We start from the raw sequence: 21861 nt of genomic DNA on the forward strand, positions 1-21861 counted from the left end.
CTAAACTCCTATATTGAAGTCCTAGCCCCCAGACTTTCATAGTGTGACAGTATCTGAAGATAGGTTCTTTAAAAAGGTAATTAAGCTTAAGTGAGGTCTTTCAGGTAGGCCCAAATCTGATATGACTGGTGTCCTTATAAGAGGAGCCTGGGCAACATGGCACGACCCCATCACTCCAAAAAAATTTTTTAAAAATTAGCCAGGTGCTGTGGTACACGCCTATAGTCCCAACTACTCTGGAGGCTGAGGCAGGAGGATGGTTCAAGCCCAGGAGTCTGAGGCTATAGTGAGCTATGTTTGTACCACCGTACTTCAGCCTGGGTGACAGAGTGATACCCTGTCTTGAAAAAAAAGAGGGGGGAAATGTGGACACAGACACGCACAACGAGAAGATCATATAAAGACCTAGAGAGGATATGGCTGTCTACAAGCCAAGGAGAGAGGCCTCAGAAGAAACCAACCTTCAGATACCTTGATCTTGCACTTCTTGCCTCTAGAACTGTTAGGAAATAAATCTCTGTTGTTTAAGCCACCCAGTCTGTGGTACTTTGCTACAGCAGCCCTAGCAAACCAAGAGTGAGCCACCTTGGAAGTAGATCCTCCAGCCCCAGTCAAGCCTTCGGATGACTGCAACTTTGGCCAATTATCTGACTGCCATGAGAGAACCCAAGCCAGAACTGCCCAGCTAAGCTACTTCTAAATTCCTGACCCACAGAAACTATGTGAATTAATAAGTGTTTCTTCTTATTTTAAATCACTAAGCTTTGGGGGTATTTTGTTATGCAGCAATAGATAAAAACAGTGGATTAAAAACAAACAAATTAACAACAATTCTATTTCATAAGTTCAGGAATATAACATATAACATTCAGAACTCAATTTGACATTATGAATACTATCTGATTTTGAGACCTTGTTTTAAAGAAATAATAAGCCCTACTCTGCACTCAACTTTAAATGTGAAAAACAGGTCAGGAATGGTGGCTCACACCGGTAATTCCAGCACTTTGGGAGGCCGAGGTGGTTAGCTTGCTTGAGCCTGGTAGGTCAGGACTGCAGTGAGCCATGATCACACCAGTGCACCCCAGCCTGGACAACAGAGTGAGACCCCCATCTCAAAAAAACACAAACAAAAACGAAAACCAACAAATAAATTCGGAAGAACATTCCAAAGATCACCTGTAGTTTTGGTCCAAATGTATTATACATATAAAAAAGGAGGCACTCATATTTTTTGGTTTATCCAGTGTAGCTAGACAAGCCAGACAATTAAAGTAATATACACGAAAAACAGCAGAATTCCCCTTTGGCAATGTTCTTTTCCAAGAATGACATTCCACATGAGCCAAATGCTATTTGATCTAAACTAGACCTCTTTCTGTGCTTGTATACATTCTTTTTTTTTTTTTCTTGAGATGGAGTCTCCTTCTGTCACCCAGGCTGGAGTGCAGTGGTGCAATCTCAGCCCACTGCAACCTGTGCCTCCCAGGTTGAAGCGATTCTCGTGCCTCAGCCTCCTGAGTAGCTGGGATTACACATGTGCGCCACCATGCCTGGCTAATTTTTGTATTTTTAGTAGAGACAGGGTTTCACCATGTTGGCCAACCTGGTCTCGAACTCCTAACCTCAACCCAAAGCGCTGGGATTACAGGCATGAGCCACCGCACCCAGCCTGTGCGTGTGTGTGTGTGTGTGTGTATTTTTTAGATGGAGTCTTGCTGTATCACCCAGGCTGGAGTGCAGTGGCACGATCTCAGCTCACTGCAACTTCCACCTCCTGGGTTCAAGCAATTCTCCTGCCTCAGGAGTAGCTGGGATTACAGGCGCGCGCCACCACGCCTGGCTAATTTTTGTATTTTTAGTAGAGACAGAGTTTCACCATGTTGGCCAGGCTGGTCTCAAACTCCTAACCTCATGATCCGCCCGCCTCGGCCTCCCAAAGTGCCGAGGCCTGTGCTGGTATATATTCTTAAGCAAGGACAGGAAAATAAAAAGCAGAGTTTTCAAAGGTGAAGTTGGCAGTGTCGCACACAGTACCTTTTGATGGCCACCAGCTCCCCGGATTCATTACTCTTGCCCATAAGCACACTCCCATACGTGCCGTCCCCCAACTGTCTCATGGTTGTGTATCGGTTCATCTTGGAAAAATAATGCAGCAGAAGTTGTCGATTGAAATGACTTCCTTGTTGAATATAAATTTGAATGCTTCTTAATTTTTGTTTTTGTCCTCACACTGTTGTTGCTACACTGGTGACAGGTTTGTCATCATTAAATATAGGCTCTTCCCCAAGATTACAGAGGTTCATGAGCTATAGCACAAAACAGCGCTCCAATTCTTATAAACACCCTAAAGAACGAAAACAAAGATATCATGAATTTTCATTAACAAGTCTCTTCAAAAATTGTACTGGCAACTTAGAGCAATGGGAAAAATTATAAATAATATAAATACTATTGTGTTAAATATTTGTCAGTAAGTCATTTGTCTATGTAAAATGAAGTTCACATATAACTCACTGGTAATACTTGGTAAATGCCTCATTTACATGGTACTGTGCTATTTATGTTCAATAATGGCATAATGGCTTGTAGTGATCCTATTTTTACTAAATATAATCTATATTATTCCAAATCAGACCTTGGGAAATTGATGTCTACATTATATCCATTCTTTGAATCAATTTTTGTATTGTATTTAATTTGGCATATTATTTAAAACTGTACTACTTGTAAATTTTCTGTGGAATATAAGTACCCCAATTGGGTAAGCTAAGTATAAAGCAAACTTTTGTTTCATATGAAAGGAATAGCATTATCTTAAAATTTCGTATTCTATTTAAATAACATGCTACTTTATTTTACATCAAACTAACAAATATTTAAATACTAATTAGGATTTAGTGTCACATTAGATTCATACAAAGAAATAAGAAACATAGCCGGGCGTGGTGGCTGATGCCTGTCATCCCAGTGATTTGGGAGGCCAAGGCAGGAGGATTGTAGAGGCCAGGAGTTTGAGACCAGCCTGGGCACCATATCATGCCCTTCTTTACAAAAACTAAAAAATTAGCTGGGCTTGATGGCATGCTTGTAGTCCCAGCTACTTGGGAGACTGAGGCACGAGGATTGCTTGACCCCAGGAGTTCAAGGTTACAGTAAGCTATGATCACACCACTAAACTCCATCCTGGGTGACAGAGCAAGACTCTTGTCTCTAAAGAAAAAATTTTTTTTTAATAAATAAAAAAGGGAAGTAGAGCCTGAAGATGTGACTGAAATGTTATAATCTCATAATCAAACTTGAATGAATGAGGAATTGTTTCTTATGGATGAACAAAGAAAATGTTTTATTGAGATGGAATCTATTTCTGGTAGAGATGCTATTAACACTGCTGAAAAGATAAAAAAGAATTTTTTTTTTTTTTTTTTTGAGACAGAGTGAGACTGGTTGGAATGCAGTGGCACAATCTTGGCTCACTGTAACCTCTGCCTCCCGGGTTCAAGGGATTTTTGTCCCTGAGTCCTCACCCCTGTCACCATCACTCCCCCAGTAGCAGGGATTACAGGTGCCCACCCCGACCCCCAGTAGCTGGGATTACAGGTGCGTACCACCACACCTGGCTAATTTTTGTATTTTTAGTAGAGATGGGGTTTCACCGTGTTGGCCAAGCTGGTCTCGAACTCCTGGCCTCAGCGATCCGCCCGCCTCGGCGGCATTACAGGCGTGAACCAGTGCCCAGTCAAGAACAAAGGATTTAGAATATTACATAAACTGAGTTGACAAAGCAGTGGCAGGATGTGAGAAGACTGACTTCAATTTTGGAAGAAGCTCTACTGTAGGTAAAATGCTATCAAACAGTCTCACATATTACAGAGAAATCTTTTATGAAAAGTCCGTCAATGCAGCAAATATCATCGTTGTCTCATTTTGAGAAGTGGTCACAGCCATCTCAACCTCCAGCAGCCACTGTAGGGACCACCCCACAGGGTCGGTGGGTCTTTCCCTGTGTGTGGTGACGAGAGAGTATAGAAATAAAGACATAAGACAATGAGATAAAAGAAAAGGCAGCTGGGCCCAGGGGACCACTACCACCAATGCGCGGAGACCGGTAGTGGCCTCGAATGTCTGGCTGCGCTGTTATTTATTGTATACAAAGCAAAAGGGGCAGGGTAAAGAATGTGAGTCTTCTCCAATGATAGGTAAGGTCACATGGGTCACGTGTCCACTGGACAGGGGGCCCTTTCCTGCCTGGCAGCCGAGGCAGAGAGAGAGAGAAGACAAAGAGAAAGACAGCTTACGACATTATTTCTACATATCAGAGACTTTTAGTACTTTCACTAATTTACTACTGCTATCTAGAAGGCAGAGCCAGGTGTACAGGATGGAACATGAAGGTGGACTAGGACCGTGACCATTGAAGCACAGCATCACAGGGAGAAGGTTAGGCCTCCGGATAACTGCGGGAAAGCCTGACTGGTGTCAGGCCCTCCACAAGAGGTGGAGGAGCAGAGTCTTCTCTAAACTCCCCCGGGGAAAAGGAGACTCCCTTTCCCGGTCTGCTAAGTAGTGGCTGTTGTTCCTTGACACCTTTTGCTACCGCTAGACCACGGTCCGCCTCGCAACGGGCATCTTCCCAGACGCTGGCGTCACCGCTAGACCAAGGAGCCCTTCTGGTGGCCCTGTCTGGGCATAACAGAAGTCTCGCACTCTTGTCTTCTGGTCACACCTCACTATGTCCCCTCAGCTCCTATCCCTGTATGGCCTGGTTTTTCCTAGGTTATGATTATAGAGAGGGGATTATTATAATATTGGGATAAAGAGTAATTACTACCAACTAATGATTAATGATATTCATAAATAATCATATCTAAGATCTATATCTGGTATGACTATTCTTGTTTTATATTTTATTATACTGGAACAGCTTGTGTCCTCGGTCTCTTGCCTCAGCGCCTGGCTGGCTTGCCGCCCACAAGCCACCACCCTGATTGGTCAGCAGCCAACACAGAGGCAAAACTCTCCACCAGCAAAAAGATTATGACTCACTGAAGGCTCAGATAATCAGCATTTTTTAGCAGTAAGATTTTTTTTTTTTTTGACAGCCTCCCAAGTAGCTGGGACTATAGGCGCAAGCTACCACGCCCAGCTATTTTTTGTAATTTTAGTAGAAACAGGGTTTCACCACGTTGGCCAGGCTGGTCCCAAACTCCTGACCTCAAGTGATCCACCTGCCTCCACCTCCCGATGTGTTGAGATTACAGGTGTGAGCTACTGCGCCCGGCCACAATAAGATATTTTTAAATTAATGTATGTATGTTATTTTTTCTAGACAAAAAATTGTATACTAAATTTTTTTGTATACTAAATTGTATACTAAATAGACTGTATTGTATACTAAATAGACTACAGTATACTAGATAGACTACAGTATAATGTACACTAGACTACAGTATACTAATATTGTATACTAAAATAGACTACAGTATAATGTAAACATAATTTGCATATGTACTTTAAACCCCAAAACACGTGTGACTTGCTTTATTGCAATATTCACTTTATTGCCGTAGTCTGGAGCTAAACCCACAGTATCTCTGAGATGTGTCTGTAGTTTGTCTTAAAGTACCTTTTATAACTTAGTTCTTCACTCAAAGAATATTTTTCTCTCACTGGAGCACTTTCATTTAAATCATAGAAATTGTTCCTCTATTATTTGCAGGAATTTAAGACCAACAAGGACACGTTATAGTCATCAAAATACTTAAGATTTCCCAAAACAGCCTTTCCAGGAAAAGAAACATAAACATGAGCAGACATAAACGTGCAGAGCAGCACAGTGAAGCTATGTTGTTTCCTATTTACAGGAAGGTATCTGTTCACAGAAAACTTGAGAAGAATCCTGGGGGGCTTTTAATAATAGGGAGTGTGGGCTGGGCGCCGTGGCTCATGCCTGTAATCCCAACACTTTGGGAGGCCAAGGCGGGTGGATCACCTGAGGTCAGGTGTTTGAGACCAGCCTGGCCAACATGGTGAAACTTCATCTCTAGTAAAAATACAAAAATTAGCCGGGTGTGGTGGCACAGGCCTATAGCCCCAGTTACTAAGGAGGCTGAGGCAGGAGAATTACTTGAACCTGGGAGGCAGAGGTTGCAGTGAGCCAAGATTGCACCACTGCACTCCTGCCTGGGCAACAGAGCAAGACTCTGTCTCAAAATAATAATAATAATAATAATAATAATAGGGAGTATGTATTTAACATTTATCTTACTTCATGTAGGTAACAATCCCTTCAAAGGCACATATAAAATAATTTAGGCTATGCTAACTCCATGGCCAGAATCTTGAAAAAGAGACCATGACAGCAGATTCCATTTCTATTTAGGGATTTCTTCATTTTTGTCAGATTAAGCCCGAGCTAATAATCATAAGTACCAGCAAATGGTTCCCCATTTGCCTGAAAAAGAATAGTTTTGTAAGTCATTGTCACCTTATTCATAGACACTGATTCCAAATATTAAGGTGTTAATATAGAGAAAGGCAGTATCTCTCTCTACACGGTTCCTAATCAAAACGTGAATTTGCTTTTCTTCATTTGGCCTTTATCTGTATAAGCAAATATAATTTGGAAAAATCTTTTGGGTTGTTTCGTTTTGTACTACGTTAAACAAAACATGGACTAAAATATATTTCTTCTCATTTAGGGTTTTATTAAATCAGTATTTTGCAATTTATCACCAGCATATTACATTGCTGTACACTCTTTCCTAGCTAGCCTATTTAAGGTGACATTTATCCATCTCCTTTAGGAAATATGTTATCTCTTGGTTTACTGATTCTTTCTGATTAAGTAAGCATAAAGAGAATACATTTGCACAAAAGGCCATCATGCTCCTCATGACAGTAAGATCGTAAAATAAAAACATGGAAGGATTAAATGAGCTGTCTAGGATCAACTAGACAATCAGCGATGGAGTCAATCCAATAGGCTCATTTGGCTTGACGCTGTTGGTTTTTCAGGCTCGTCTCCAACTGTTAAGCCATTCTTATGAACTGATGCCAGCTCTTACTATCCCTAATGAGGCTAAAGAAATCATCCTCTTTGCTCCAAAACCACTCAGACTAAGCTCCACAACTCAAGCCACCTACCCCAACCTCCACCTTAAGATTCCTAATGCAGTTCCTCACTCAAACACTAAGATATTCCTGACTAACTGGAAAGTGAAGTGGGACTACTCCATATCCGGACTAAACCCTAAGGCTACATCTGGGTCATTCAGACCAGTGAAAAATAATAGAAACAGTGAAGGGTAAGAGTGAGACCTTAGAACTTGAATGGTTAAGGGAGAAAGAATCTAGGTGGAGCTCCTCTCATGAAAATTATTATTATTATTATTATTATTATTATTATTTGAGACACAGTCTCGCTCTGTGCCAGGTCTGACCCGCACAGATCAAAGAATGCACTCAGACACAGGTATCCAGTGAAAGAGTGGGCTAGGGGACCGGGCAGCACACAGACCCCGGGAGGGTGCTGTAAACCGTGGCCCTGACCAGCTGGCACTGTGGGCATTTATTCAGCACAGATTTAATGACAAAGGCTTTGAGTTAACACACTTGTGGGTAATTAACATGGTCGCGCTGCTGCCCCCCACCCAGGCAGTCCTGTGCCTGGATGATTAAAGGCCAGGTTCTGAGGCCTAAGTAAACTAACTTACCTAGATTAGTTTCTTTACATCCCCTTGTTATCTAACCTAAGCTCTTAAGAGACTTCAGTTGCCTTCAGCCAAATTTTCTTCTGAAGCTTTGCAAACCCCCGGCCTTCCAAGAAGGTTCGCATCTTTCTAGGATTTTTCCCACCACCCTGACCAATCTCCTACAGCTCTGTTGCCCAGGCTGGAGGGCAGCAGCGCTATCTCTGCTCACTGCAACCTCTGCTTCCCAGGTTCAAGCGACTTTCCTGCCTCAGCCTCCTGAGTGCTGGGATTACAGGCACTGGCCACCACGCCCAGCTAATTTCTGTATTTTTAGTAGAGACGGGGTTTCACCATGTTGGCCAGGCTGGTCTTGAACTCCTGACCTCATGTGATCCACATGCCTCAGCCTCCCAAAGTACTGGGATTTACAGGCGTGAGCCACTGCGCCCAGCCATGAAAATTATTTAATTCAGAAACATAATGGTATGATAGCATCATCTTTTCTTTTAACCAAATTATTTTCATGTTAACACCTAAACAAGGACAAGAATTTGAGGATCTAAAAGGTAGAAAAGTAATGTAGACAATTCTGAAAAAGGACATATTACTTGAGAAGGGAATGGAAGAGGGAGCTGCCTCTAGTAGCATGGTAATGATGGTAGCGAGTGTTATTCCGGAAGTGGAAACAGAAAGAGTGACAAAAAATTTACCTTCATTGGCCCAACAATCTAAAAAATAAGAATTAATTACACCTCTCTCTTCCACTATTAAGGCCATCGGCCACCCCCATCACCACTGCCCTGGGGTGGGAGGGTGACCTGAAGCTGCACCAGCCCTATCAGCACAATAGAGCATTCAGTCACTGATGACTTTTGACCCAGGCCTGCACGCACAGTCTCTGCGAGTGGCTATTGTGGCCAACTTCATTCCAAGCCTAACCAATTAACTTCTGAATAAACACCGGCAACACCAATTGTCTTTCAACTGATGATGGCTATAGGATAGGGTGTACTTATACTGAGGGAAGAATAAGCAAGGAACACGACTATTTCCCAGCTCCTTTCTGTTTGAGGGGTGGAGTGGTGAGGATTATGGACGTGACATAGATTTTTAAAAGGTCAGATTAGTGGTTCTGTAAGGATCTATCCCATTTAAGCCCTACCTAACCTTTAAGTAAAACAAGTTTACATACCGCGCTCCCTAAGAAAAAACTTTGGAAAGGCTTCTTTTGAACTATATTAATTACAAAATCAACAGCTGCCCAGGGTGAGAAGCTGATCATTGCAGCTGTTCCTTCTATCCCCTGAACATACAAGGACAATGGTCTAATGTAGAGACATAGATATCAAGGTAAAGCTTTTAAAAAATCATTATTTCCATGTCCTTGCTCCCTGATAGCACATAAGCAACTACTTCTATCAATGTGGCATCGCAACTACTGATTAGTAATCAAAAAGCAGTCTGTGTTCCTTAAACACAGGCTGCCCATGGTTCTCCAGTTCACGCACAATAATATTTCTCTACAAGTTACATATATTCTTCTCTGTTGACCTGTGGAAAACTAATTCTACAAAATAGGAATATATTAACACAGTTTCTTATGTACATGAATATATACAGATATGATACATATGCAACAAAACAAAACCCAAGTGAATATAACTATCATCCTCAATTTAACAGAATTGTTAAAAACTTGGAATTTTCTAGATTCAAGCTATAATATTTATTGACTTTCCTATGGGTTAAAGAAAAAGATGCTTTTTTAGAGGCTTAATTATATACCTACACAAAAATAAACACCCTTATAATTTATCTCTCATTCTAGTTTTAAACTTTTTAATCTAAGTTCATAATTACCGTTTAAGTGCACAATTGTTGTAAATATGGCCTTTAGTCTCAACAGCTTTTGCCAGCTAATAAGAGATTTAGATAGGATTAAAGAAGATTAGCAAAGAGGGCAAATGAAGGGTAAAACTAGTGTCTGCCAATCACTGAAGAGATAAGGCTTGGATGTCTTCAACGTGGCTTTGTAGAACATACTATAATTATGTCACTCCGAGGCTCGTATTAACGCTTCTAATACATAACAAACGAGTAATTAACGTTTTAAAAGTCACCAAATTCTTTGAATAGCAACGCAGGAAAAAAGATCCCAAACTAACCAAGACGAAGGTTTACAGAAATTAAATAAGGATAACATCACACTCTGGGGACTGTTGTGGGGTGGGGGGAGGGGGGAGGGACAGCATTAGGAGATATACCTAATGCTAAATGACGAGTTAATGGGTGCAGCAAAACAACATGGCACATGGATACATATGTAACAAACCTGCACATTGTGCCCATGTACCCTAAAACCTAAAGTATAGTAAAAAAAGAAAAGAAAAGAAATTAAATAAGGAGCTATTACAATGGGAAAACAAAGATTGTATCTTAAAATATAAAAGCACAGTTCTCTGTGCTCATATTCACAAATTATTTCAAAGCTTACACACAAATAAACAAAGTCCACCCCGACGAAGAGATTGAACGTCCTGCCCGGCGCCTGCAGTGGAAGCAGGCGGTGGCGCGGTCGGGGGAACTTTCTCCCTCCCGGTCAAGCCTCGGAAATTCAAGGGCCGGGGAGGCGGGGCCCGACCGAAAAGCTGGAAAGTCACTTTTGTTTTCACCATTATTTCACTCAATGGGTTGTGTTTCTGAATAAATTAAGTCAGATAACTTTGGCTTCCCTCTTTGAGAATTCCGTTATCATTAGAACAAATGTCTGTTTCTTTTAAACGATTATCTAAACACCTTTGCATACAGCTCTTTCCTTGTAGGGTTGAGATTACTAACCACTAAAAACCAGTTTTATTGCTCTCGACACCGCACTCTCGACCTGTCCCTAAATTAAAACGTATTACTTGAAGAAAAGGGACAGTTTTCGTCACACGCTTTCTGATCCGACTCTGCAAACCAGGGCCCTTAAAAGGCTCCGGGGACCGCGTGGTGGAAGGAGGGGGCGTCTCCGGGCGCCGGGAGTCCGGCGCTGTGCGGGGGACGCGGGTGTGCGGAATTCCACTTTCACCTGAGCGTCCTTTCGGATGCACCAGCGAGGGCTGGAGTCGGACCTAGTTCCTGTTTTTCTCCCTCTTTTTAGATTTTGCAACAGTTCTGAACTCAGTTTCGCTGCCTCCCAGAGACCCAATTCTGCCTCTCTGTCCTAAAAGCAGTTTCCACCGCCAGCCCAAGCAGCAAGGGAGCAGAGGTGGAAGACCCCGGAGGAGAGTTTAGGGGCGGGGGGTCTCTCAGGCTAAGGGACGCCCCGCCGTCATCCTCCCACGCCAGGCCGGCCTCCGCGGTCCAGGAGGCGGGAAAGTGGTCAGGAGGTCTGGGAGACACCGACCGCCTTCCCTCGGGCTGACCACTCCCGCCCGCTCCGCCCCTCCGGGGACCCTCCTCCCTCCAGTCCTTCCCCTACCGGCGTCAGGGACCGGTCTCCCGGCGAAGATTGGCCCTGATAGCACAGGGCGCCGAGGGGACATGCCCGGCCAGCCTCGCAGGTCGGGCTCGGGCTGGGTCGGACAGAGGGTGGTGGCCCTGGAGCCCGCTGGGGATTACCTGCCTGTGCCTGCCGCTTACCTTGTTCGCTCCCTTGTGAAGCTCCGGCGTCTTGTGTGTTTCATCTCCTAGGAAACGGAGGAGGGCCTACGGCCCGCCCAGAGAGGGCGTGGTCTCGAGGGAAATCCCCGCCAATCCCGCAGGCCCCGCCTTCTCCGGGGCGGGGCTTCAGGGAGCAGGGGGATTGTCGGCTGAGCTGCAGCAAGCGTGCCATTTAGACTTGGGGTTTAGGGGAGTTGATTACCTTTTCAGTCAGTTCTTTCTCAGAAGTTGGTTTGTTTGCCCTTTATTTTGTTTTGGTTTTGTTCCGATTCATTCTGCAAAGTCTTGATTAATTAAAATATGGTTCCCAGACGGGGCAGAGCAAGAGAAGGACGTCTGTTTGCCTCATACTTGCACTTGTTTACTTATGCCTGGGGAAAAACTGTTCTTGTATGCAGTTCCTTATACTGGTCAATTCCTTGGCTATTTATTACCTCTTGAGCTGCACTTCTAAGTTTGTTTCCATTTATTCATTCAGAGAACCTGCCTAGTATCAGCCACAGGGTTAGAGAGTGGTAATTCCAAGAAAAATGAATAAATGTGTGAATAAATGGGTAAATTGTAACTAGTCTAGCATTTAGAGAGGAAGGCACACTTGTGTTACTGCAAATAGTTCAGACTGGCTGGCAAAAGGTTCTACGAAACAGAAACATAAATGATGAAGCAGTGGTGCGGCCAGTTAGTAATTATTAGGTGTCAGGATGTGGGCTTGGGACCGAGAATAGTGCCAAGGTAGACACGACAGACACGCATGTGGCCCTCACAGCTTAAAGTGAAGTAGGCTTTCACGTGTATGTTTATGACAGCACAATTCACAATTGTAAAAATGTGGAACTAACCTAAGTGCCCATTGACTAATGAGTGGATAAAGAAAATGTGGTATATATACACCATGGGATGCTACTCAGCCACAAAAAAGAGTGAAATAATGTCTTTTGCAACAACTTGGAAGAGTGAGAGGTCATTATTCTATGCGAAGTAATACAGGAGTGGAAAACCAAAAATTATATGTTCTCACTTATAAGCAAAAGCTAAGCTATTTGAGTATGCAAAGGCATACACCGTGAAATAATGGACTTTGGAGACTCAGAAAGGGGAGGATGGGAGAGGCTAGGGATAAAAGAACTATGCACTAGGTGTCGTATACACTACTCGGATGAGGGGTGCGCTAAAATCTCAGAATTCACCACTATATAATTCATCTGTGTAACAAAAAACCATTTGTACCCCAAGAGCTACTGAAATAAACATTTAAAAACAGGCCAGGCGCAGTGGCTCATGTCTGTAATCCCAGCACTTTGGGAGGCCGAGGTGGGTGGATCACCTGAGGTCAGGAATTCAAGACCAGCCTGGCCAACATGGTGAAACCCCATCTCTACTAAAAATACAAAAAACATCTGGGTGTGGTGGCACGTGCCTGTAATCCCAGCTACTCGGGAGGCTGAGGCAGGAGAATCACTTGAACCCAGGAGGCGGAGGTTGCAGTGAGCTGAGGTGGTGCCACTGCACTCCAGCCTGGGTGACTGAGCAAGACTCTGTCTCAAAATAATAATAATAATAATAATAATAATAATAATAATAATAATAAATGGCCAGGCACGGTGGCTCATGCCTGTAATCCCAGCACTTTGGGAGGCCGAGGTGGGCGGATCGCCTGAGGTCGGGAGTTTGAGACCAGTCTGACCAACCTGGAGAAACCCCATCTCTACCAAAAATACAAAAAATTAGCCAGGGGTGGTGGTGCATGCCTGTAATCCCAGCTACTCGGGAGGCTGAGGTAGGAGAATAGTTTGAACCCAGGAGACGGAGATTGCGGTGAGCTGAGATCACACCATTGCACTCCAGCCTGGGCAGCAAAATGAAACTCCATCTCAAAAAAAAAAATAAATAAAAGATTCATTGCTCTCCAATAAATAAGTGAAGTAGGCAGGCAAAGTAAAAAGCATAAGTTAGATAGGTCATAGTGGCTTTATATACCCAGTTATGAAGCCTAAGCTTTAACATGTGTCAATGAGGAAGACCAGTGAAGAATCTCCCGCAGAAGAGTGACATGTTCACATTTGCATTTTAGAAAGATCCCAAGAGCAGCAGTGGGTAGGGTGGATTTGAGCTGCGAGTCTGGAGGCAAGAGAAAGATTGGGAGTCTTTCTCCCAACTGATTGGGAAGAAATGATAAGGATCCAATACTAGCAGTGATGATGGAAATAGGACAGAGAAAGACAGAATTAAAGGGATGTTTAGGAGTTAAAATTGGCAGGACCATCAGGCTTAGATGAGTGGTGGATAGTGGTATCCATGACCAAGTTGGAAAATAATGGAGGAGGAGCTGATTTAGGGATGGAGGATGTGAGAGATAACAAGCCCAGTTTTGAAATTTTTGAATTGAGGAAAATCCTAATGCAGATTACAAGAAGGGAGTTTGTAATATACATTTGTAACTTAGGGTTCTTTTAGAGCTAGAAACACAGATATATTGGGATACTGTGGATGAAATCATGGATATAGATGAAATAAACCGTAAGAAGAAAATAGGGATGGGATTCTGGAAAACTCCATCCTCTAAAGAGTGGAGAAAGAAAGAGTAGGGGTGAGGAAGAGACAGACTGAAAAAAGAAAAGTCAGGGAAGTAGCAGGAGATCCCTGAGAAAAATGGTATTTCAGAATGAGGAAAGGTGGGTTTCCCAAAAGAAAGATAAAGAGAAAGGAAGGAAGGAAAGAGAGAGAAAACAAAAAGAGGACAAATGGCATTTATTCCATCTGAAGAGCTCTTCTGTTTCAAAACAAGCAGAGCATGCACAAAACATATTTTTTGTCACGTTTCACAATAGAAGAATAGAAATTCTCCAAGCACTTCTAACCCCTTCTAAAAAGTACGTAACATCTGAGCAGAGCAGTGACCGTACCTGAAAGGCAAAGGTGGCCCAAAGGCAAATCCCATTTCAGCATTTCAACCAGAAGATGAAGCCTTGGACCTGTGGCAATAGGGCTGAGCTGGACCAGGGACTAGGAAATCTACCAGGGGAGGTTAGAAGGGGTCAAAGTGATCCCAGGTCAGGAGCATCATCTGGACCACAAAGGAAACAAACACAATCATCTCTGAAGAAGGCATCCTCAACTTAGGCCTCTAGGTTTTTCAAAACATATGAACTAATGACCACAGAGGAATGAACATTGTCAAATGAGAATCTAGAAAAAGCAACAATTATTCGGACTTTCCAGGATTTCCGAAATTGGAAAAATCAGCTTGAATACAAAATAGCTATGTATGAAATATACAGAGAAATAGAAGAAGGAATGGCAAAAATGAACAGAAATCAATCAGGAATATTAGAAAAAGAATTAAATAAACTGTTAGAAAGAAGTATAACTACTGAAACTTTAAAAATGAGTTACATGTTATATTAGAACAAAAGAAAGAGAATTGGCACAAAATCTGCAGAAAGTACCTAGAATATAGCATATAAAAGATTAGAGGATGAGAAATACTAATGAGAAATTAAGAGATATGATGGATAAAATAATGTCTAACATGGGTCTAAATAAATTCTAAGAAGTAGATTTGTTGTTGATAATGCATTGCTACAGTAGTTCTTTTTTTTTTTTTTGAGATGGAGTGTCGCTCCGTCGCCCAGGCTGGAGTGCAGTGGCGTGATCTCAGCTCTCTGCAAACTCCACCTCCCGGGTTCAAGCCATTCTCCTGCCTCAGCCTCCCGAGTAGCTGGGACTACAGGCGCATGCCACCACGCCCAGCTAATTTTTGTATTTTTAGTAGAGTCGGGGTTTTACTATATTGGTCAGGTTGGTCTCGACCTCCTGACCTCAGCTGATCCACCCACCTCAGCCTCCCAAAGTGCTGGGATTACAGGCATCAGCCACTGCGCCTGGCCAGCTGCAGTTCTAATAAAATTTATCTATATGGTAGAATCAAGCAAATATTGATACTGTTGAAAATCAGAGTTCTTATTTGGGAGAAGAGCGATAAAGACATAGAATGGAGAAAGAAGAGGAAGAATCTGTGGTGTCAGTTTTGACTTGGAGGTAGCAAGATGAACACATGACTTAAAAAGTACTTCCTAGCTCTGTTCACGGAAAGGCTCTAGAAACAATGACACTACAATAACAGTGAACAGATTAACACCCAAGTCCTGGTTTTGTAATACTATTATTTACTTAAGGGAAACAGGAGTCCTTGGAGAAGTGGCTGATTCCATGACCGGGGCAAGGAAAGTCCAAGGTAGTCTTAAAATGTATCATGCACACCTAACAAAGGTTAAAGATCCTATTTTACCAAGCCACCGAACACTACAAGTACTTTATAATTCTTTAATTCAGATTACCCATTCAATTTATGTGCTAATGTCATCTAATATTTTAGTTTATATTTATAACCCTATAGATTGGTCTGTTATTTTACATTCAGAGTATTTGTACATTGATACATGTGATGATTTCTTTGCTCATCTTATCTTTTTGTACCTCAGACCTTCTTCGTGGGATTACCTTCCTTCATCCTAAAGTATAGCCTTTAGAGTTCCTTTACAGTAGGTCTGTTGGTGGTAAAATGTTGCAGTTGCTTTTTGTTTTTGTTTTAATTTATTTTTTTTGATGGAGTCTTGCTGTGTCGCCCAGGCTGGAGTGCAGTGGTGCAATCTTGGCTCACTGCGAGCTCTGTCTTCTGGGTTCACACCATTCTCCTGCCTCAGCCTCCCGAGTAGCTGGGACTACAGGCGCCCGCCACCATGCCCAGCTAATTTTTTGTATTTTTAGTAGAGACAGGGTTTCACTGTGTTAGCCAGGATGGTCTCGATCTCCTGACCTCGTGATCCGTCCACCTTGGCCTCCCAAAGTGCTGGGATTAGAGACAGGAGTCACTGCACCTGGCTTTGTTTCTATTTTTTAAAAATCTCTATTTGTCCTTGCTCTTGCAATATGTTTTTCTTAGGTACAATTCTAGTAGTTTGAGAGTTATTACTTCTCAGTAGCATGAGGGGAAATTTTCGTTTGAACAGAAATGTGCATTTCATCTTCCAGTATCCATTTTACTGTTGAGAAGTCTGCTGTGATTTAATTGCCACTCCTTTGTAGGTCATCTCTCTTTTCTTTCTGGTACTTTTAAGTTTGCTTTGTTCTGGCACTCTACAGTTTTACTACTTTGTGTCTAGATGCGAGTATCTTCTTACTTGCCCTGCTTGGTATTATCTGTGCTTCTTAGATCTGTGGATTTATGTCTTTAACCAGTTGTAGAAAATAGCCATGATTTTGCAAAAATTGTCTCTCCTTTATTCTTTCTACTGCTTAGAATTTATTTAGACCTATGTTAGGCTTTCTCGTTTTATCCTAAATTCAAGATTTCTTTTCAGTTTAATTTGTCCTTAGATTATATGCCACTGAGGGTGTACTGTCAGAATATTCTTTTCAGGTGGGGTGCGGTGGCTCATGACTGTAATCCTAGCACTTTGGGAGGCCGAGATGGCTGGATCACCTGAAGTCAGGAGTTTGAGACCACCCTGGCCAACATGGTGAAACCCTGTCTCTACTAAAAACACAAAAATCAGCTGGGCATGGTGGTGGGTGCCTGTAATCCCAGCTACTTGGGAGGCCGAGGCAGGAGAATCTCTTGAACCTGGGAGGCAGAGATTGCAGTGAGCCGAGATCGTACCATTGTACTCCACCTTAGGGGACGAGAGCAAAACTCCATCTCTGGGAAAAAAAAGAAAAGAAAAGAAAAATATTGTTCTCCAACACTACTTCAAATTTTGCACTGGGAAAAATACAAACTATTTGACAAATGACATAATGATTAACCATATGAAAAAAATTAAAATTTGACCTTTTTTGCCTTCCTAAGTTTAAAGATGTATCTACTAGCTCAATTTGAAATAATCTGAACATGAAAAAGAATAATGATGGTAATAAACTATACTACATTTAAATTTTTTTCAAAAAAATAAAAAATAGAAAAAATAAAATATAAAAAAGTAAAAAAACAAAAAATTAATTTTTAAAATTGATAAGTAAAAACTGTACATATTTGTGTTGTACCATATAATATTTTGATACATGTATATATTGTGTAATGCTTAAATCAAGTTATTTAACATAAGCATTATCTCACATACTTACCATTTTTGTGTATGTGCTGAGAACACAAAATCTACTGTTTCAGTACTTTTCAGGTATACAGTATACTGTTATCAATTATAGTCGCCATGATGAACAATAAATCTCTTCAATTTGTTCTCCTGTCTAACTGAAATTTTGTATCCTTTGACCAACATCTCCCCAGTCATCACATCCCCCAGCCTCTAGTAACCACCATTTTACCATCTATTTCTATGAGTTTAACTTTTTCACAGTCCACATACAAATGAGATAATGTGGTGATTGTCTTTTTTTTTTTTTTTTTTTTTTTTTTTGAGGTGGAGCCTCACTTTGTTGCTCAGGCTGGAGTGCGGTGGCGCGATCTTGGCCCACTGCAAACTCCACCTCCCAGGTCAAGTGATTCTCAAACCTCAGCCTTCTGAGTAGCTGGGATTACAGGCGCTCATCACCACACCCTGATGATTTTTGTATTTTTAGTAGAGACGGGGTTTCACCATGTTGGCCAGGTTGGTCTTGAACTCCTGACCTCAAGTGATCCGCCTTCCTGGGCCTCCCAAAGTGCTGGAATTACAGGTCTGAGCCACTGCGCCTGGCCTGATATTTGTCTTTCTATATCTGGTTTATTATCACTTAACATAATGCCCTCCAGTTTCATCCATGTTGCAAATGACAAGATATACATAATACATAATGGAACGCTATTCAGCCTTAAATGATACCACATTGAACAAAAAATTGTAGCACTCAATATATAGCTCAATTCTTCACTTCCTTTTGGTCTTTATTCAAAACATCACTTTCTCAGTGAAGCCTTCTCTAGCCACCCTCTACTACTCCACTGCTGACACTTCTTGCATACCCCTTGGCTTAATTTTCTTCTTAATATATACTATATTTTACCAATTTCTGTTTATTTTCTGCTTCCCCCACTGGAATGCAAGCTCCCTGAAGGCAGAGATTTATGTCTGTCTTGGTTGCTGATACATCTATCCCTGAAACAGTGCCCAGCATACACCAAGTGCTCAATAAATATTTATTGAATGAATAAATGACTGTTTGCTCCGCCTGCTCTCTGGAGAATGAAATGTAGAAAGGCAAGTGGGAGGCAGGCAGTGAGACAAGTTAGGGGGTCATGTTCAGTTGCACGGTTAAGCTGTGATGGTGAATTGGAAAAGTGGACAGCAGTGGAGACAGAGGGAAGCATTGTGGCATCCAACCACAAATCAATCCTTAGATAGATTCCATCGGCAGTTTGAATTCTTAGAAACTTTATAAGTGCAAGTGTTTGCTTGGAACCTCCTCTGACAGAACTCACTACCTCCTCCAATCCCAGCTTGAGATGGGTCTGATTGTTTAAATTGCCCTCCTTCTATTGAATGGTTATATGTCACTTTGCAGTTCCTGAGTTTTACCCGTTGTGATCTGTAGTGGGCCCTGTCCAGCATCTATCTGCCCTGTCAGGTATTCCCCCAGTTTTTTGTTTGTTTGTTTGTTTGTTTTTGAGATGGAGTCTCACTCTGTCACTCAGGCTGTAGTGCAGAGGCACGATATTGGCCCACTGCAGCCACCGTGTCCCTGGTTCAAGCAATTCTTCTGCCTCAGCCTCCCAAGCAGCTGGGATCACAGGCACGCACCACTACGCCCGGCTAATTTTTGTGTTTTTAGTAGAGGTGGGGGTCTCACCATATTGGCCAGACTGGTCTCAAACTCCTGATCTCAAATGATCTGCCCGCCTCTCGGCCTCCCATAGTGCTGGGATTACAGGTGTGAGCCACCATGCCTGGCCCTTCCCCCAGTTTTCTTTGGGCAGACACCCCTGACCCACTTGGCTATGTGGCTCAGTTTCAGAGATGGGCATGTGAGCCACTCAGAGTCTCAGGGTGGCTTACACAGATGGCAACATGATTCTAAGCTACTGGGAAAGACAAACTCCCCTTCTGCTAGGGACACTTAGCAGTACCATGAAGGCCCAGAGTGGCTGGGGGCCAGCTTTGCTGCACAGGGACAGCCTTCCTGAGAAGGAACAAGGAAGAACACAGAGCTGGGAGGGACTGACATCGTTTCCAGATGTCAGCATTGGAGCATCTGGACAGAGCCACGCAGATACCTATTCCCAGTCTCTTCAATGACAAGGTTCAGAAAATTCCCTTTTTTGCTTAGTCCTTTGATTTTCATTTCCACTTGCAATTGAAAGTGATTCTGGCCGGGTGCAGTGGCTCACGCCTGTAATCCCAGCACTTCGGGAGGCTGAGGCGGGCAGATCACCTGAGGTCAGGAGTTCGAGACCAGCCTGGCCAACATGGTGAAACCCCGTCTCTACTAAAAATACAGTAGTTAGCCAAGTGTGGTGGCACACGCCTATAATCCCAGCTACTCAGGAGGCTGAGGCAGGAGAATTGCTTGAGCCCGGGAGATGGAGGTTGCAGCGAGCTGAGATTGTGCCACTGCACTACAGCCTGGCTGACAGAGCGAGACTCTGTCTCAAAAAAATAAAAAATAAAAAAATAAATAAAGTGTTTCTGACTTGTATAGGGCCATAGAGAAGATTTACTTTTTCCTCCTACATGTTAACCCTTCCAGTATTTGAAGTGAGCTGTCCCATCTCTCCACTTAAGGACTGATTTGTGATTGGACACCATTCCAGAACTGCAGGGTGAAGGGTCATTCCTTAGCCAGTCCAGCCTTCCATCTAGTGCTTGAAATCCCCCCCCGAGCCTCAATGCCAAGTGTGTGGACCTGACGCTAAGTCAGTGACTGAAGGCTGACGCTAAGTCAGTGACTGAAGGACCAGAACATTCACGGTTCAATTCATTTTTTAGTATGCTGTACTCTCTTGCTTTTTCCTCAGCTCCCAGCTCTGATCCAGCTACCATCAAATGATGTGTTTGTGGATTAAATCATTTTCTAAAGATACGTATCAACTATTATATAAGCTCATGTTCAAATTTTACTCCTAAATTCCAAACATGTTTCATATGGTTATAATACTAAGAATAAACCTCCACGTACTCATATAATAGTTTACCCGGGTGAGAATTCTCATCTCCTTTGCAGTCAATTCTGTAGAGTAGCCAGTCATTGGTGTTTTTTGTTTTTTTAAATTGATGTTGGTTCAGGCTAAATACATTTGTCACAATTATTACTTAGAACATATCAGCATAAGAAAAAATTTTTAGAAAAAGTAAAAAAAAAAAAAAGAATCTGAGCATGATTTATCTGCTATACCATGAATCATCACGAGGTAGCAGTGTTCTATGATACTGCAATTCTGAAAACAATTTACAATACCCTGTCTTATTAAGAAAATTGGTGTTTTGACAATTTATGGTTTCCTTGATTAGGAAATTAAGAATTTGAATTCCACTTGACTGTTTTTTTTGTTTTGTTTTCTTTTGTTTTTCTTTGAGCCAGAGTCTCACTTTTTTGCCCAAGCTGGAGTGCAGTGGCACGAAGTCGGCTCACTGCAACCTCCACCTCCTGGGTTCAAGCAATTCTCCTGCCTCAGCCTCCTGAGTAGCTGGGATTACAGGCACCTGCCACCATGCCTGGCTAATTTTTAGTTGTAATTTTAGTTGTGAGGAGGTTTCACCATGTTGGCCAGGCTGGTCTCAAACTCCTGACCTCAAGTGATCCACCCACCTACATTACAGGTGTCAGCGATCACACCCAGCCATTGAGCTCTTATTAATACGTAATCACTTGTGAGCAATTTTAACAATGAACAGCTAAGTAAATACTAAAGAAAATATTAAAGCATATCAGGTAATTTTTTCTTTATTGATCCACTTTATTATTTCACTTTATAAGTAATACATAACAACATACCATTAGAAAACATAACAAAAGTCACATATCTCACCACTGCTAACATTTTGGTGTATGCCATTTAAAAGTTTGAAACAAAGTTGTTAATTTTAGAATAGTTGTAGATTTATAGAAAAATTCCAAAGACAGTACAGAGAATTGCCCTATATCCTGCAGCCAGTTTCCCCATTGTCAAGCATGTTACATTCCTATGCTACATTTGTCACAACAAATGAAGCAATATCAATACATTATCATTAATTAAAATCCATACTCCATTCAGATTTCCTTAGTATTTGCCTGATGTCCAATTTCTGTTCCAGTAGCTCACCTAGGATATTACATTATGTTTAGTTGTCTTTATGGAGGTTTCTCAAAAAAAATTACACTGGGCATGGTGGCTCACATCTGTAATCCCAGCACTTTGGGAAGCTGAGGCGGGTGGATCACCTGAGCTCAGGATTTCTAGACCAGCCTGGCCAACATGGTGAAACCTTGTCACAACTAAAAATACAACTAAAAATTAACCAGGCGTGGTGGCAGGTGCCTGTAATCCCAGCTACTCAGGAGGCTGAAGCAAGAGAATCGCTTGAACCCAGAAGGCGGAGGTTGCAGT

General features: G+C 42.3%; 1 protein-coding gene across 9 annotated transcripts in view; it reads right to left on the reverse strand.

The window, feature by feature from the left end:
* MAK (male germ cell associated kinase) overlaps positions 1 to 2348 on the reverse strand; it is a 61359-nt gene extending 59011 nt beyond the window's left edge. For 6 of the 9 annotated variants that reach the window (XR_009211389.1, XR_009211388.1, XM_058432620.1 and 3 more), the window contains exon 1: positions 2038 to 2315. Coding sequence is in view for 7 of the 9 variants with exons in the window: in XM_058432620.1 (XP_058288603.1) it covers positions 2038 to 2138 (101 nt within the window). In the remaining 2 variants the exon portion in view is untranslated. Of the gene's footprint in view, positions 1 to 2037 lie in introns of all 9 variants that reach the window. The other 3 variants (XM_058432621.1, XM_058432619.1, XM_032141097.2) reach the window with 1 other exon arrangement.
* Between the last annotated feature and the right edge of the window lie 19513 nt (positions 2349 to 21861).

Source organism: Hylobates moloch, unplaced genomic scaffold (genome assembly GCF_009828535.3).
Source record: "Hylobates moloch isolate HMO894 unplaced genomic scaffold, HMol_V3 SCAFFOLD_20, whole genome shotgun sequence".
NCBI classification, from domain to species: domain Eukaryota; kingdom Metazoa; phylum Chordata; class Mammalia; order Primates; family Hylobatidae; genus Hylobates; species Hylobates moloch.